The sequence below is a fragment of the Eleutherodactylus coqui genome, chromosome 7 (assembly GCF_035609145.1).
Source record: "Eleutherodactylus coqui strain aEleCoq1 chromosome 7, aEleCoq1.hap1, whole genome shotgun sequence".
Taxonomy (NCBI): domain Eukaryota; kingdom Metazoa; phylum Chordata; class Amphibia; order Anura; family Eleutherodactylidae; genus Eleutherodactylus; species Eleutherodactylus coqui.
Window position 1 is genome coordinate 82,930,921 of NC_089843.1, and position 15,070 is coordinate 82,945,990.

Genomic DNA, 15,070 nt, shown 5'->3' on the forward strand with positions numbered 1-15,070 from the left:
CAGGATACAGGGGACAATGTTTTCTAGCCCAACAGCATCTCATAACTGGCGACAACTTTTGTGGCTGCCATCTATTACTGGGTCCCCAGTACATGCCCCATGACTCAGGTTGCAGAGAGGCTCTTGCCTATGTGGAGCCTCCAGTTACATTTTACCCACCATGCTGAGTGGGCTCTCAGACTCTAGACTCTACTCTACTCTACTCTAATCTTTCTAACTGGAGACTTATCTCACCACTCTGTCATTGTGGGTGTCCGTGTTATCATTGGTCCAATCCACGGCCTGGTCGACATCTTCTGTAGCCATCACTTTGGTGGCACATCAGTAGGGAAGACTTCCTTTCCTCCAGTGCTCTATGTAGGCAGCTCTCTAGGTCATGCAGCTGTAATGACAGCCACTCTCCCTGCTGCAGCAGGGATGATTTGGTCTTACTCAAGCAGGGGATGAGTGCACACCACACGGCACTTCCCTAATGATACCACATCCATCTTTTATATCTTGACCCCTCCTTCTCAAGACACAGATCGATTGATGCATTTGCAATATCATAGCATGCAAATATAAGGGGCTTACACTCTTTATTGGTGGTTCTGCAACACTATGTACCAGTTGACACATGTATCAGCGCCGCCGCTGCTTTCATGAGTTCATACTCTGTCCGGCCTCATCTCTGCAATGGGTTGCCCACCACCAAGAGCCATCACCTCTTCCTTCAGAACCGAAATCAGGGCAGCAATGTTTTTTAGTAAGGCGAGACCTTCTTGGGTGAGGGGAGAGCTCCGCACAAAAATCAAGAACAATCCTGCCTCCACGTACTGCGTGTAATTATATCTTTCAGTGTAGGGCTTTATTCACATGAGTATAATATGCGGCTATGTAGGCGCGTTTTCACGTCCGCCAATATACGTGACTATCTGAGGCATTTGTTTCCAATGCATTCGTTCACATGCAGTGCGTAAAAACGTTGTACCGTAAAAAATAGAACATAAGTGACTGAAATCCACGCCTGCTGATATACGCTGGGTAAAAAGATAGTTCTGGTTCTACCATATATGATGGTGGCTCCCATAGACTCCTATGGGAGCTGGAAAAAAAAGAGAGAGGGAGGCAGTTTATCAGCGTCCAACGCAGGGAGCAGCTTACAGGTGCCTCTATTTAGGCATTCAAAGTCATTCCGAGCATGTATGCCGAGTGAGGGATTTCCGGGCTACGATATATTTTTTCACTAAAACATCGCACGCAGCCATGTGAATGGACAAGAAAACGCTAATTAAGCTCAGGACTTAAATGTGGAAAATCGTCCATTTGTGCGAATTCACGGCATGTCCGAGCGACCGTAAAAACACATACGCTCATTTGAAGGAGGCCTAATGGCCATGCAGTAAGCATGATTTGAATTAAAAACAATACTCCATATTTCTTGCCTCCTCCATATTAACTATTCATACCCAAAGGCAAGCTAACCACATACCGTTACCATACAGTACATTACATTATTTTGTATACTGTAAATGGTCATTATTGAGAAATGTAGCCATTCCCTGGGACAAATCGTTAAACTTGGCGCTATCCCTAGAAAATTAGAAGAGTTACAAACTAGGAAAGGCAGTGAAATGTTTGGGAGGCTCGCCAATGTTGGCAACATTTTATTTCTTCAACCAACACAGCTGTGCAACTATGATAACTTGCTATAGTCTGTCTTCTGAAGGCATCCATTCAGCCGTCACTAATGGATCACAGCTCGTATATTATCTTTTATTATTGCACTATATCACTACTTTGAATTTTGCTTGAATTTGTTACCAGCAATCTTCTCATTTTATTAGAAGTGTGCAAAGATTTACATACGGAATACTAGGAAATTCAATATAACCACACTGCCCTCTAGTGGACAAGAGGAGAAATGTATATAACAATATATAGTTAATGGAATCCTTATTTTCTATAAATCATGTTCATGAGATGAATGAAGGTTACCTGATTTGCAGATGTATCAGTTCAGTGATCTTAATGACATCTCTTAAATTTGCCATAAATACATTTCAGACCTGGACTTTTGCCATAATGACTGGTTAATTAGGTACAAAAACTGCAACCACTGCACTCATAAAATATGCAATAATTGGATACATAAATAATCATTACTATGGCACTCTTTAATCACCACACGAACAGTCATATACATTTAGAAATCACATCAATTTGTCCTTGGAATTAACAAGTGAACCTAAATGTGTTTGTGGCATACTCCTGTGTATGGAAGGTGAAGATTTCTAACAATTAACTTCATGAGAACCAAAGAACACTTTAAACAATTCCATGCCTAGGTTATTGAAAAGCATCAGTCCAGCAATTGAACTATAAGAAAAAAAAAATCTCATGTGCAGTACCTTCCTGAACAAGCTGAGAAGAAAAGACAAAGCTGAAGCTGAGCACATTCCTACCCCTCGTTCTCGCACCATTCCCTCCCTTGCTTGTGGTGTCATCACATAATAGGGAGATACCAGTTCTATGCAGTAATAGTAATTACAGTGCAGTTACAATCAGTGATCCCAAGTAATATCCTTTCTGATTGGAGTCATCTGTCTTTGTTATTCTTATCTCGACCCAGATCGCCATGATGATTTATTCCAGCCACAAATACTCTCTGCATGTCTCGTCAAAATAATAAGTCCCCCACAGTGGCCTGCTCTAGTAAAACACTACCCAGTCTAGCAGCAGCTCCATGTTATTACTCATGCAGGACGGGCCTACTGGACAGTGTGGCTCTTTACACAACATCACCTGATGCCTCCTTCTCCTATCTCCTGCTCTAATTAGTAAGTCTGGAGAGGGAGAGGTCAGGTGATGTTGAGTTGCACTGTCTAGTAATCCCGACCTATGTGAGTGATGAATATGAAGTTGCTGCTGGATGGAGTTAGCGTTTTACTGGAATAGAGTCCAGGACATACTGCAGGCCACGCGGGATGACAGGGCAGACCCCGAAATCCAGGACTGTCCTGCCAAATGTGGGACAATTGGGATCTCTACATTAGATAGATTTTATTTTATGGATTAGAAGTTTAATAAACTTTTTACAATAGGAATATAAACATTTAATAAAGTTATTGCTATACAATTTAGGGATTTTTTTTACATAAAAAGCATAATTTGTGTTTGTAAATGGATCTAAAAATTGTGTCAGGGTAGCTATATATGGGGGAAAAAATCTACTGCAAATCCGGACTAAATTTACATTCAGATTTTGCTCCGGATTTATGGTGGATTTCCCTTCTCTACATTAAAAATGATACAGTAAAATCTCATATACTTACACTGTGCTGTACAAACCCACAGTATTTCCGCTATGTGTGCAGCTTCCCTAAAAGTAGGGATAAAAGTTACATTCAAAAGGGTTTCAAGTATATTTTCCCCATTTAAAGGGGTTTTGCCATTTTATTCATTCATGGCATGTTCATGGGAAATACCATAAATGTGTCATAGGTGGGAGTCCCACCTCTGAAACCCACACCTATCAGATAGATAAACTGTGCGGTGCACACGCACTTCATGGAGAAAGACGGCATCTCATTTCTGTCCATTCCTGAATGTAGCTGCCGCCAGTTTTGATCACTTGTATACAGAGCAGGTGGAGGTTCCAGAGATGGGACCCCAAACCTATTAGATATTTGTGGTATTTCCTGTGAATATCATGAGCGGCTCAGATAAGAGATCTTCATAGGCTTTCTTTGCCCACACTTTTTTTGCACAAATTAAAACTTTTGCCAAGCAAGTATATAAAACAATTCCATTTCTGCCCTAACCCCACCCTATCTCATAGCCCTAGCACCATCCCTTCTTATATTAGCACTGATAATTTTTTAGGACATTTTAGGAAGAACCTATCTTACAGTACACTTCAAACAAAGTGTAGGTTGAGTGCATTCTATAGAAGATGGAAAATGGAACAGCAATATCAATAACAATAATCCAGGGTATGAACCCGAACACAATAGCTTCCAATCCATTATCGTACTGGGGACGGCATCCAAAGGCTGGGGGTATCCAAAGCTGGAAAAAAAAATTAATTAATATAAATTATAAGTATTACCCAATTTCAAGTATTAATTCACAAATGCACATATCTGAATAAAAAACATCTGTCCTTTAGAAGGAAGAACTACTTTGCATATTTTTCCCAGAAAGCATTGCCCTAAAGACTCTCTACCGGATATGTTTCCACAATGTGAATTAGTGCCATCCAAGAAGAAATAATAACATAGTATGTAAGGCTGAAAAAAGACACATGTCCATCCAGTTCAGCCTATTATACCCCAATTTTAATCCAGAGGAAGGCAAAAAAAAAAAAAACAATGAGGTAGAAGCTAATTTTCCCCAATTAAGGGACAAAATTCCTTCCTGATGCCAATCTGGCTATTGGAATAATCCTTGGATTAACAACCCTTTTGAAGTTATTAAGGATTAGAACATATAATATTGTTTGCTGACTGTTCCCATGTAAGCTAGCTGGCAGGGAGCTTATGTTGTAGGAACTCCATGTGCAAGCACATAGGCTCCACATTAGCATCTGGGAAAAGAAGGAGCCTATTTCTAATTGGTCATCTCCCCATTCCAATGGCTGGTGAAAATTAATATATTAGTGTTAGAGATGAGCGAGCATACTCGCTAAGGCAAACTACTCGAGCAAGTAGTGCCTTATGTGAGTACCTGCCCGCTCGTCTCTAATGATTCGGCTGCCAGCGCAGGTGAGAGGTGAGTTGCAGCGGTGAGCAGGGGGAAGGGGGGGGGAGAGGGAGAGAGATCTCCCCTCCGTTCCTCCATGCTCTCCCCCGCCGCTCCCCGCCGGCAGCCGAATCTTTAGAGATGGGCGGGCAGGTACTCGAATAAGGCACTACTCGCTCGAGCAGTTAGCCTTAACGAGTATACTCGCTCATCTCTAGTTAGTGTGTTACTGGAAATCTGACAACATTCAAAGCAAAGGGCCATGCAAATCATTAGAAGTTCACTAAGAATGTTGTAACAAAAAGTTTGAGTAGAGTCAAGGGGTTTAAAATTTTCATAGAGTCCTTTCGTACCGTGTTGGCCTGAGATCTTAGACTCCATGAATGTGATTGCTTCACATGTATTTAATGACACATCTGAAGATGATTTTGACTTTATTTCCCCCCTTTAAATCCTATAACAGTTTGAGGTTCATACTTGGTTTCCTCACAGTCCACTTGACCAGGTTGACCTACCAATGAAGCTCATGACATGTCAGTCAAGGTGGCATCATAGGAGACAGTATATGAATGTTCAACACAATATTCTAGAAAACCATTGTAGAACATATCTAAGAAAAAATCTGAACCTGATTTGATGCTATATACTTACTGAAATGTTGCACAGAAACAAGGCTATGGTAATATTTCTTAATGTTGCTTTCTTAAACCTTGCACTGGAATTTTGAGGCATATCATCAAGAAAAACAAAGTTTTGCTGTTTGGTATTTCGGTTGCTCTCTTTGAGATTGCGGTTTTTCATCTGGTCTTCATTACCAGTTCTAAATTCTGTCCTTTCAGTAGAAAAACTGGTGTCATCAGATGTCACCGATATATCCATGTTTGGTTTCTTATGAATAGGCTTGTCTTTTCGGTTTATGTAGGTAATTATGAAGAGGTTTTGTATGTACTTCTCTAGTATCACTAGTATGGAGTAGGGTAGATTGTACCAAATGTAGTCGGGGTGGTTCTCAGCGACTATTATGGCAATAATGGAACACCATGATGTAATCCAAGATCCAATGGCTGAACCCACCAGTAGGTCTTTATCCAGCTTTACAGATGGGCTGTCCTCTTTCACTATAGCTGTTGTTTCCAGTTTATATATCGCAAGCCCAATTACTGATACTATACACATGAAGCTCAAGACGGTGATTGAATACAAGTAGTAGATTCGGAGAGCAGACTCGCTGTCGTTCTTCGTGCGTCCAATATTCAATAAATATATTGCGACTGTAGCAATTGTTGCAGCCAGCACAGAAAATCCTAGAAGAGTACCAGGGACCACCCCACGGAAATTAAGCTTAGGTCTATGATAATGTTCAAGGCTGTTCCCTATATTCTTCCACAGTACATACAGCATAGCCGAGGCCAAAATCTGATATTCAATGTAGAATGGGTAGATGTAATAGATTCCTTTTTTAAAACTCGCACACAGATCAGTGGTACAGTTACACATTATGTGCTCTTCATCTGCAAAATAGAAAAGAGACATAAAAAAACCTAGTAAATGTAAAGTTTTTAATTAAATAGATTTTCCTTATAAAAGCTCTTTTCTGTTGTATGTAATGCAATGTCTGCACTGCTTACCTAGAAGGCGTAACTTGAAGCTTCTGGGCCCCGGTGGAAAATCTGTAACAGGGCCCCCAACTATAATGCTTTTTTCATAGTACTGGGCTCCCAATATGGAGAAGAGAGGCCATATGGGCCCCCTAAGGCTCCTGGGCCCGGGTGCAACCACATCCCCTGCACCCCCTATAGTTACGCCCCTGCCTAGAACTGACCTCTCTGGGGTTTAGATGCATCATTCCATTGCTTCGCCAACGATCATGTAACTATAGCACCACTGCAAGATGATTAGTCATCACTACCCTATATCACAGTGCTGGATACACCCTGCGTAGTAGACATGTCACAGCATCCTCAATCCAAAGAAATATAGACGGCAACAGAAAAACTGTGGTGCATAAAAATAGATTTATTCCTCCATCTTCAATAAAAATGTACACGCGACGTTTCGACCGTCCAATGGTCTTTATCAAGCATGCATCATAATACAACTTACCCCCCTTAAATACTAAAACATATGACATTGTAGCCAATCAAATGATCAGGATACTGCTCCTCCCACTCACACAACTTTCTACACAGCTGTATAGAATACATCCATACTATCAATTATCTTGTTAGGGCTCAGGCTGTTCCTTCACCGGGATTCCAGTTGTAGATGACGCCGATCCTTTCTCCATTGGTGTCATGGAATCTAGATGAAGGAACAGTCTCAGCCCTAACGAGATAATTGATAGTAGGGATGTATTCTATACAGCTGTGTAGAAAGTTGTGTCAGTGGGAGGAGCAGTATACTGATCATTTGATTGGTCACAATGTAATATGTTTTAGTATTTAAGGGGGGTAAGTTGTATTATGATACATGCTTGATAAAGACACTTGGATGGTAGAAACGTTGCGTGTTCATTTTTATCGAAGATGGAGGAATAAATCTATTTTTATGCACCACTATTTTTCGGCTGCCATCTACATTTCTTTGGATTGTGAATGGTATTGGAGAACTGGAGTCCATTTTCCAGAACGGCTCTGCAGATACTTAGCCTCCCCTGAGAAGGGTATTTTATCTATTGTGCTGTTGGTGAGAATTTTTATTCACTATGTCACAGCATCCTATGACCAAAGTAACTCACTTCTGGCTTGTCAGCTTTGTCTCCATCCCCTGTCTAGAGTATACAATGAGAAGCAAAAAAGTAAACCCAGCAGCACTCCTAAGCCCAAAACTGCGGGGAGGTGTTGAGTTGATACATGCCTGTAGAGCGGACCAGGACCCACGATCTAAATAGATCCAATCAATTAAATAAAGATCTAGGCAGCATTAATAGGTGCATTTAAAACTCATCCATAGGGTGAGAACTTTATTGCACAACCCAATAGACAGCAACGTTACGACCCAACTGTCAATAGCTTGACAAAGACCCTACAATGAGAAGCAGAGGGAGGGATTCTGGCTATGTCTTGTGAGGATGGAGACATGTCCCTTTTATGGGGTTTGCTGAGCTGAACAAAGTGGCATGGTCACGTGAGTGTTGGGGAAATGGTGGAATGGGTAGCCCAGTACCCACTCAGCTCACTACACAGCAAGAAATTGAACTTTTTACATCAGGGCATCAGTCAGTTTCAAGTAAGCATGCTCAGTTACATTGTGCAAAGATTTGGCGCACACAGCAATTTTGGTGCATTTTTCCAGTCCATCTCTATGGCATTATTAACTTCTTCGGGTGAGTCCCTTATACACTGGGCTACATGCAACAGAAAATAACCTGAAAACCTCCTATGAAATGGAATTAGTCAGATTGAACATGTTGTCCAAACTGCAGGCATGATGTTATAGAGCCGGAGGAGCTGAGCAGATTATATATAGTTTGATGGGGAAATATTCACTAGTATTTTGTTCATTTAAACCTCTCCTTATTCTGAGCTGAACAGTCCAATGGGCGGGGCTATCAGTGATTGACAGCTATTTGTGTATGACTGTACATACAGGGAAGGTTGTCAATCACTGATAGGACCGCCCACTGGACTGTTCAGCTCAGAATGAGCAGAGATGTAAATGAATAAAATACAGGTTGTATTTTTGTATAGCCATCCCATAATCTAGAATATCTGATAGTTTGGCATGAGACACATCAATTGAACTCTAAATAATATTACATGGGTGTAAATCTAAATGTCATTGAATCTCACAGCATTATTACTTACGTAAAGATATATTTACAAAGCCAAGTGATGTCAGTCTACCCATGTGCCCTTCCAGTTGATGGTCAGATTCTGTAGCTACTGCACTGGCCCAGAGGAGTAAATTTGTACATACAGAATGGATTAAGCCAAACCTAAAATCGAGTAAAAAGAGAAGAACGATAATTAAGACAAGCACATGACCATGGAACGTCTGCAGATAAATGAACGTAATGTCTCTAATTTCTGCTATGGGAACATTTATCATTCCCACACTATATAGAAGAATGTTCTTTCTACTGTAAGTTATAAGACATCACTAAGGAACTTCTGGTACGCAGCTTCTTAGGCCAAATGTTCACAGGCAGATTTTAATTGCGGAATCCATGCAGGGCACACACGCAGATGATCTGCTGTTCAAGCTTTCCATAGGGAAATATGGGCATCCGCAACTGACTTAAAGCATGCAGGCTTGATTTGCGGACCCCTGGGTGTGGAAATACAATTGCAGCATGCTCCATTTCAGTGCGGTTCCTGCACGGACGGCTTCCATTGAAGTCAGTGGAAGTCGTCCAATCCACGGCCCATCCGCAATTGACATTGCGCACACATCCGCAGTAGAGAAGAAAGAAGACTCAGACGGTTAAGCAGGGCAGAATCGGACTTAAGCCCCTATACTAGCATACCAGCCCCAGTGATCAGCAGGGGTCCTGAGTGGCAGACATCCATCAATACACTATTGATAACCTACCTTTAAGATAGTTCAACCTTAGAAAACCCCTTTAAAATAATTGTCCACTCTTGAACACCATTCCAAGAAGGTCCAACATTTAAAAAAAAAAAAACACATGCATAACACTATATTTAAAATTCACGTTGCCAGACGACCCACGCCTAAAAATCAACATTTTATTTGTCTTGTACAGTGAAATCCAGGTAAATAAAATCAATGCAAGAATTGCTGCTTTTGATCACCTCACGAAAACATTTCAGTTCCCCAAAATGATATTAATGAAAACCTAAAAGCATCAACTCATTCCACAAACGCCCTCACACAGGTTCTCTTATGGCTATTAGAATAAAGTAATTTTAAAAAATGCCTTTGAATTAGAAAAAAGTCTTTATTGTGCAGCAACAGAACAACATAAAACCACGCCAAACAAGTCTACTTCACCTCCCTTGTCTCCTCACTATCGCAAAACCCTAAACGGCTCTTTGATACTTTTCACTCCCTTCCCAGCCCTAAACCGCAGCCCACTGTGACGGATCTCAGTGCTGTAGAGTTTGCTGCTTACTTCAAAAAGAAAATTGATGACATCCGTCAGGAAATAGTTTCCCAATCCCAGACTAGCCCTGACCCTAGTCTTGTCAGCACTGCATTTAGCTCCTGCTCACTGTCTGTACTCAGACCAACGATAGAGGAAAAAGTCTCCAAATTGCTCTTCTCTGCGCACCCCACCACCTGCGCTAGCGACCCTCTCCCATCACACCTCCTCCGATCCCTCTCCCTAGTGGTCATCTCCCATCTCACCACTATATTTAACCTCTCTCTGACCTCTGGCATCTTTCCCTCTTCTTTCAAACATGCCATCATATCCCCACTGCTAAAGAAGCCGACTCTTGGCGCAACTGATGCTGCCAACTACTGACCCATCTTTAATCTCCCCTTCATCTCCCACCTTATAAGCTATCTATCAGAGAACTCTCGCTTGGACCCCCTACAGTCTGGCTTCCGACCCCAACACTCAACAGAAACTGCCCTTACAAGGGTATCCAATGACCTACTGACAGCCAAATCGCGGGGCGATTACTCCCTACTGATCCTCCTCGAACTCTCCACAGCATTTGACACTGTTGACCACATACTCCTCCTAAGTATGCTTCGCTCCATTGGCCTAAAGGACGCGGCTTTCTCCTGGTTCTCCTCCTACCTATCTGACTGCTCTTTCAGCGTCTCCTTTGCTGGCTCTACCTCCCCTCCTCTTCCCCTTGCTGTTGGGGTCCCCCAGGGCTCGGACCTCGGCCCTCTCCTTTTCTCTATCTACACAGCCCCTATTGGACAAACCATTAGGAGATTTGGCCTCCAATACCACCTGTATGCTGACGACACCCAGCTATACACCTCTTCCCATGACATCTCTGCACCTTTCCTCCAAAACATCACCGATTGTCTGACCGCTGTCTTTAACACTATGTCCTCTCTCTACCTAAAACTAAACCTCTCTAAAACTGACTTACTGGTATTTCCACCCTCCACTAACCAACCTCATCCTGACATCTCCATCTCAGTGTGTGGCACCACCATAACTCCTAGACAACATGCCCCCCGCCTTGGGGTCATGTTCGACTCTGATCTATCATTTACCCCCTACATCCAATCTCATGCCCGAACATGTCAGCTGCACCTCAAGAACATCGCAAGAATCCGCTCTTTTCTCACTGTAGACACGCTTAAAACGCTTACTGTTGCCCTCATCCACTCACGGCTCAATTATTGCAACTCGTTGCTGATCGGCCTCCCCTGCACCAGACTCTACCCTCTCCAATCCATCCTGAATGCAGCAGCCAGGCTCATCTTCCTGTCCAGCCGCTACTCAGACTCCTCTGCCCTGTGCCAGTCACTGCACTGGCTGCCCGTTAAATACAGAATTCAATTTAAACTCAATACCTTCATCCACAAAGCCCTCCACAGTGCAGCGCCCGCCTATATTGCCTCCCTTATCTCAATCCATCACCCAGCCCAGGCTCTCCGCTCTAACGAAACCAGACTGAGCGCCCCTTTAATTTGAACTTCTCATTCCCGCCTCCAAGACTTCTCCAGAGCAGCACCGGTCCTCTGGAACGCACTACCAAAGGCTACCCGGGCAATCCAGGACTCGCAGAACTTCAGGCGTGCTCTAAAGATGCACTTCTTCAGGGAGGCATACCGCATTCCCTAAACAAACCCCTCTGTACTCCATCTGATAACATTCTCCCTGACCTATTGACTGCAATCCCTGCTAGCCATCATAAACCGCTCCTGCAGTCATACCGATTCTGTCGTCACACGGCCAAATGTCTGACCATTGTCTAGGTGTATAGAATCCCTCACTCTCCACCTCACCATACCGTGCACATCTCCAGCCCTTTACCTTCTGTATCACCCCATTACTTGTAGTATGTAAGCTCATTAGAGCAGGACCCTCACCCCTATTGTTTCCATCAACTGATTACTATGTAACCGTGGTTCTGTAATGTACTTTTGTCTTTTTGTATTCCCTTGTCTATGTAAGCGCTGCGGAATATGTTGGCGCTATACAAATAAAGATTATTATTATTAAACTAGCGTACCCGTCGCGCGTTGCTGCGAAGACAGACATACATACATACATTCGTTTTTATATATCTAGATGACGGCAGCAGCGACCACTGAGGTTTTGTAGGCCGCTGCTTCCCCCTTACAGGCTGAATAAAATAGCCGTTGTGTGGAACATCCAATTTATCCGGCTGCTGTGGCTTCTTGGGAAGATAGCCTAGTACATGTTTGCCCACTTCCAACTCCAAAGGAGACTGACTGTAAATGGCTGGAGTGCTCTAGTATTTATGGTTTCAAGCTGTACGTGTCATTGCATACAGTCTATCTATCTATCTATCTATCTATCTATCTATCTATCTATCTGGGTTATTGCATACAGTCTATCTATCTATCTATCTATGACATCAGGAAATGAGAGAATTAGATTCCGTACGTAAAATTTGAACGCTAATTCTTTGGCGCTTTGAATTGAATAATCGAGTTGGGACCCATTAACTTTTCCTATTTATGACATAATCAATGCTCGTGCCAAATTTTAAGTTTCTATGACATTGGGAAGTGAGAGAATTAAGTTGGGATGAGACATAAGGCCTTGCCCATAAGCATTCCCCAACCTCCAAGAACTGAACCTACCTACCTGAATGAGATTTTGTAGGCCGCTGCTTCCCCCTTGCGGGCTGAATAAAATAGCCGTTGGGTGGAACATACAATTTATCCGGCTGCTGTGGCTTCTTAGGAAGATATCCTAGTACTTGTTTACCCACTTCCAACTCCAATGGTAATTGGCTGGCGTGCTCTAGTGGTTCCAAGCTGTATGTGTCATAATACAGCCTTAATGACATCACAATGCAGCTTTATAGAACATGTTGGGGCATGTTCAAGGGCGTCCGATGTTGATGACATCAGTGATGACATCACAATAGCAGGTGGCTTACTTACTCGATCTACGTGGGGGGGGGCGTAACTTTCGACGACGCTCGCGCGCCATTTATCGTAGGATATTTGTACTATGCCTATAATCTTCCCAGGAGTGTACTTAACAACTTCCCAAAGTTTCATGGCGATCGGATGAATGGTGTAGTAGCGCATAAAGGACAAACAGACACGCACGCAGACACGCACGCACGCACGCACGCAGACAGACATACATTCAATTTTATATATATAGATATATATATTGCTATTGTTGACCTGCAGAATAAACTTAATGTCATATATACCACACATGAACAACATTAAAATAAAATTCCAAAAAAACAAAACCCCCAAAATTGTGGAATTACAAAACACCATAGGAAAAAAAAGAGAGTGAATCAAATAAATAATATATTCCATCAAATAGTGCCAGTGAAAAGTATATCTCGTCCCACAGTTAGTTCTGAGTTCTTTAGGTTCACAATAGCGGGATATTGGGAAGTTAAATCGCTATATACTGTACATAATAATTCATGATCTGGCCAATATGTATCAATCATATACTATATGAGACTCAATATAAACTAAAAGAGGACCTGCTATGGGATAAAATAATGGAGCCTAGCTGCATAACTCTGAAGCTGCTGCTCCACTTACTATCCCATTTCCACTATTCCCCATACTCATCTCCTCTTGACCTGTCCGGCTCCTCTTTGACAGCCCTGGGAGCTGAACCTGTTAATCTGTCATTTGGTCAGCCCCATCAGACTGTCAATAACGTTTGACGTTACCCATGAAAAGTGATAGGTGGGTCCATCATTATCAGCTCTGGGAGCCAAACCGAAGAAGAGCTCATCCGGGTGAAGGGAGTACAACCCAAGGATAGAGTCAGCAAGGCCACAACTGCACAGCTATGCAGCCAGCCCCCCTGATTTTCTCCTATAATGGGTCCTCTTTAAGTAGCTGTTAGAGCACGCAAGTACATTTAGTTGAATAATGAGTACTTGGTAAGTTAGTCTTAAAACAAAGGTCTCACTATTACAGACATTAACAACAACTCTACCCGCTATTCACGGCACAACATTGCCAAAGAGTGCTATTCACTGGATTGCTTTATTTTTTACAGTACTCGTCATAGCTTTTTGTATCGCATTACAATTACATTGTCCGGGTCATTTCAGTAAACAGGTCCGAGTTTATTATGAGAAAGACTCATGTTTCCAGTTTCTATCCTATCGCTATTCTTGATTCATAGAACCAAAGATTTCACAACACGCAACTATTCGAGAAACCTACAATTTAAGATTAAACCCACTGATTCCAATTAACTGGCATAAGCATAGTTACATATGTAGACAATGGCTGTATTGTCCCGTCCCAGAACATGCACACAAGTCAGACAGAAGTATTCAAAGACGTGTAGAAAGGTTATGGATTAGGTGTGTCAAGAAAGATAAGGGATAGATTGTGGTGCATAGCTGCTCAGCGATCTCACTTTATTTCAGCAGCATATTCTAACTTCAGGTCTTTCCTCTCACCAAGAGCAAGAGAAAAAGGCCCAAACACCGGCATCTTGCACTTCCTTGCCTAACATACAGCGCCACTTTACTGACGCAGGTGCGGCCCAGGCCCCTTTTCCCCAGGAGGAGTTGCAGCATTTGGTTCCAAACTGCTTGCTTCTTTCCTGGAAGGACCTCTAACGCTGTCATCTATATCCTACTTGCCTCCTACATGTTTACCAGTGCTAGTAGCAACTACTCTTTTATATCTGTTCCAATGCCCCCCCCCCCCCGCCCTTTCTTGCAGAATGACAGACTGAAGCAAGGTGTATTGTATACACTTATTCCCCCCACTACAAGCCCCAGGTTTTTATCACTTTCTAGACCTATAGCTTTAGATTTAGACTTACTGGCAGGGGCGTAACTATAGGGGGTGCAGGGGATGCGGTTGCACCCGGGCCCAGGAGCCTTAGGGGGCCCATAAGGCCTCTCTTCTCCATATAGAGAGCCCAGTACTATGAGTAAAGCATTATAGTTGGGGGCCCTGTTACAGGTTTTGCACTAGGGCCCAGAAGCTTTAAGTTATGCCTCTGTGCAGCATGGTTTAGGAATGGGTACGGGTACAGATAGAGGGGGGCCCTCCGCTCACCTTTTGCATCAGGGCCCCTGAGCCTTTAGTTACGCTCCTGCTTACTGGCATAGCCAATGGCACTGTTGCTAGCCATTCTATGGCAAGGACATGCTGAGCACATAATTTTGGTACTGTCTAGAAGGCCCATCATACTTTCAATGGTCACTTTGCCTTTCACAGCTGAAGTGTCTTTGTATAGAAATTAGACATATAATCTTAAGTGCAG

General features: G+C 42.7%; 1 protein-coding gene across 1 annotated transcript in view; it reads right to left on the minus strand.

Annotated features, from left to right (window-relative positions):
• Window positions 1-3,852: 3,852 nt before the first annotated feature.
• LOC136573519 (proton channel OTOP1-like) overlaps window positions 3,853-15,070 on the minus strand; it is a 40,196-nt gene continuing 28,978 nt past the window's right edge. The window contains exons 4-6 of the mRNA XM_066574797.1: window positions 8,529-8,659; window positions 5,374-6,233; window positions 3,853-4,050 (exon numbers count right to left, since the gene is read on the minus strand). Coding sequence (XP_066430894.1) covers window positions 3,871-4,050; window positions 5,374-6,233; window positions 8,529-8,659 — 1,171 coding nt within the window. The 3' untranslated portion in view covers window positions 3,853-3,870. The remainder of the gene's footprint in view (window positions 4,051-5,373; window positions 6,234-8,528; window positions 8,660-15,070) is intronic.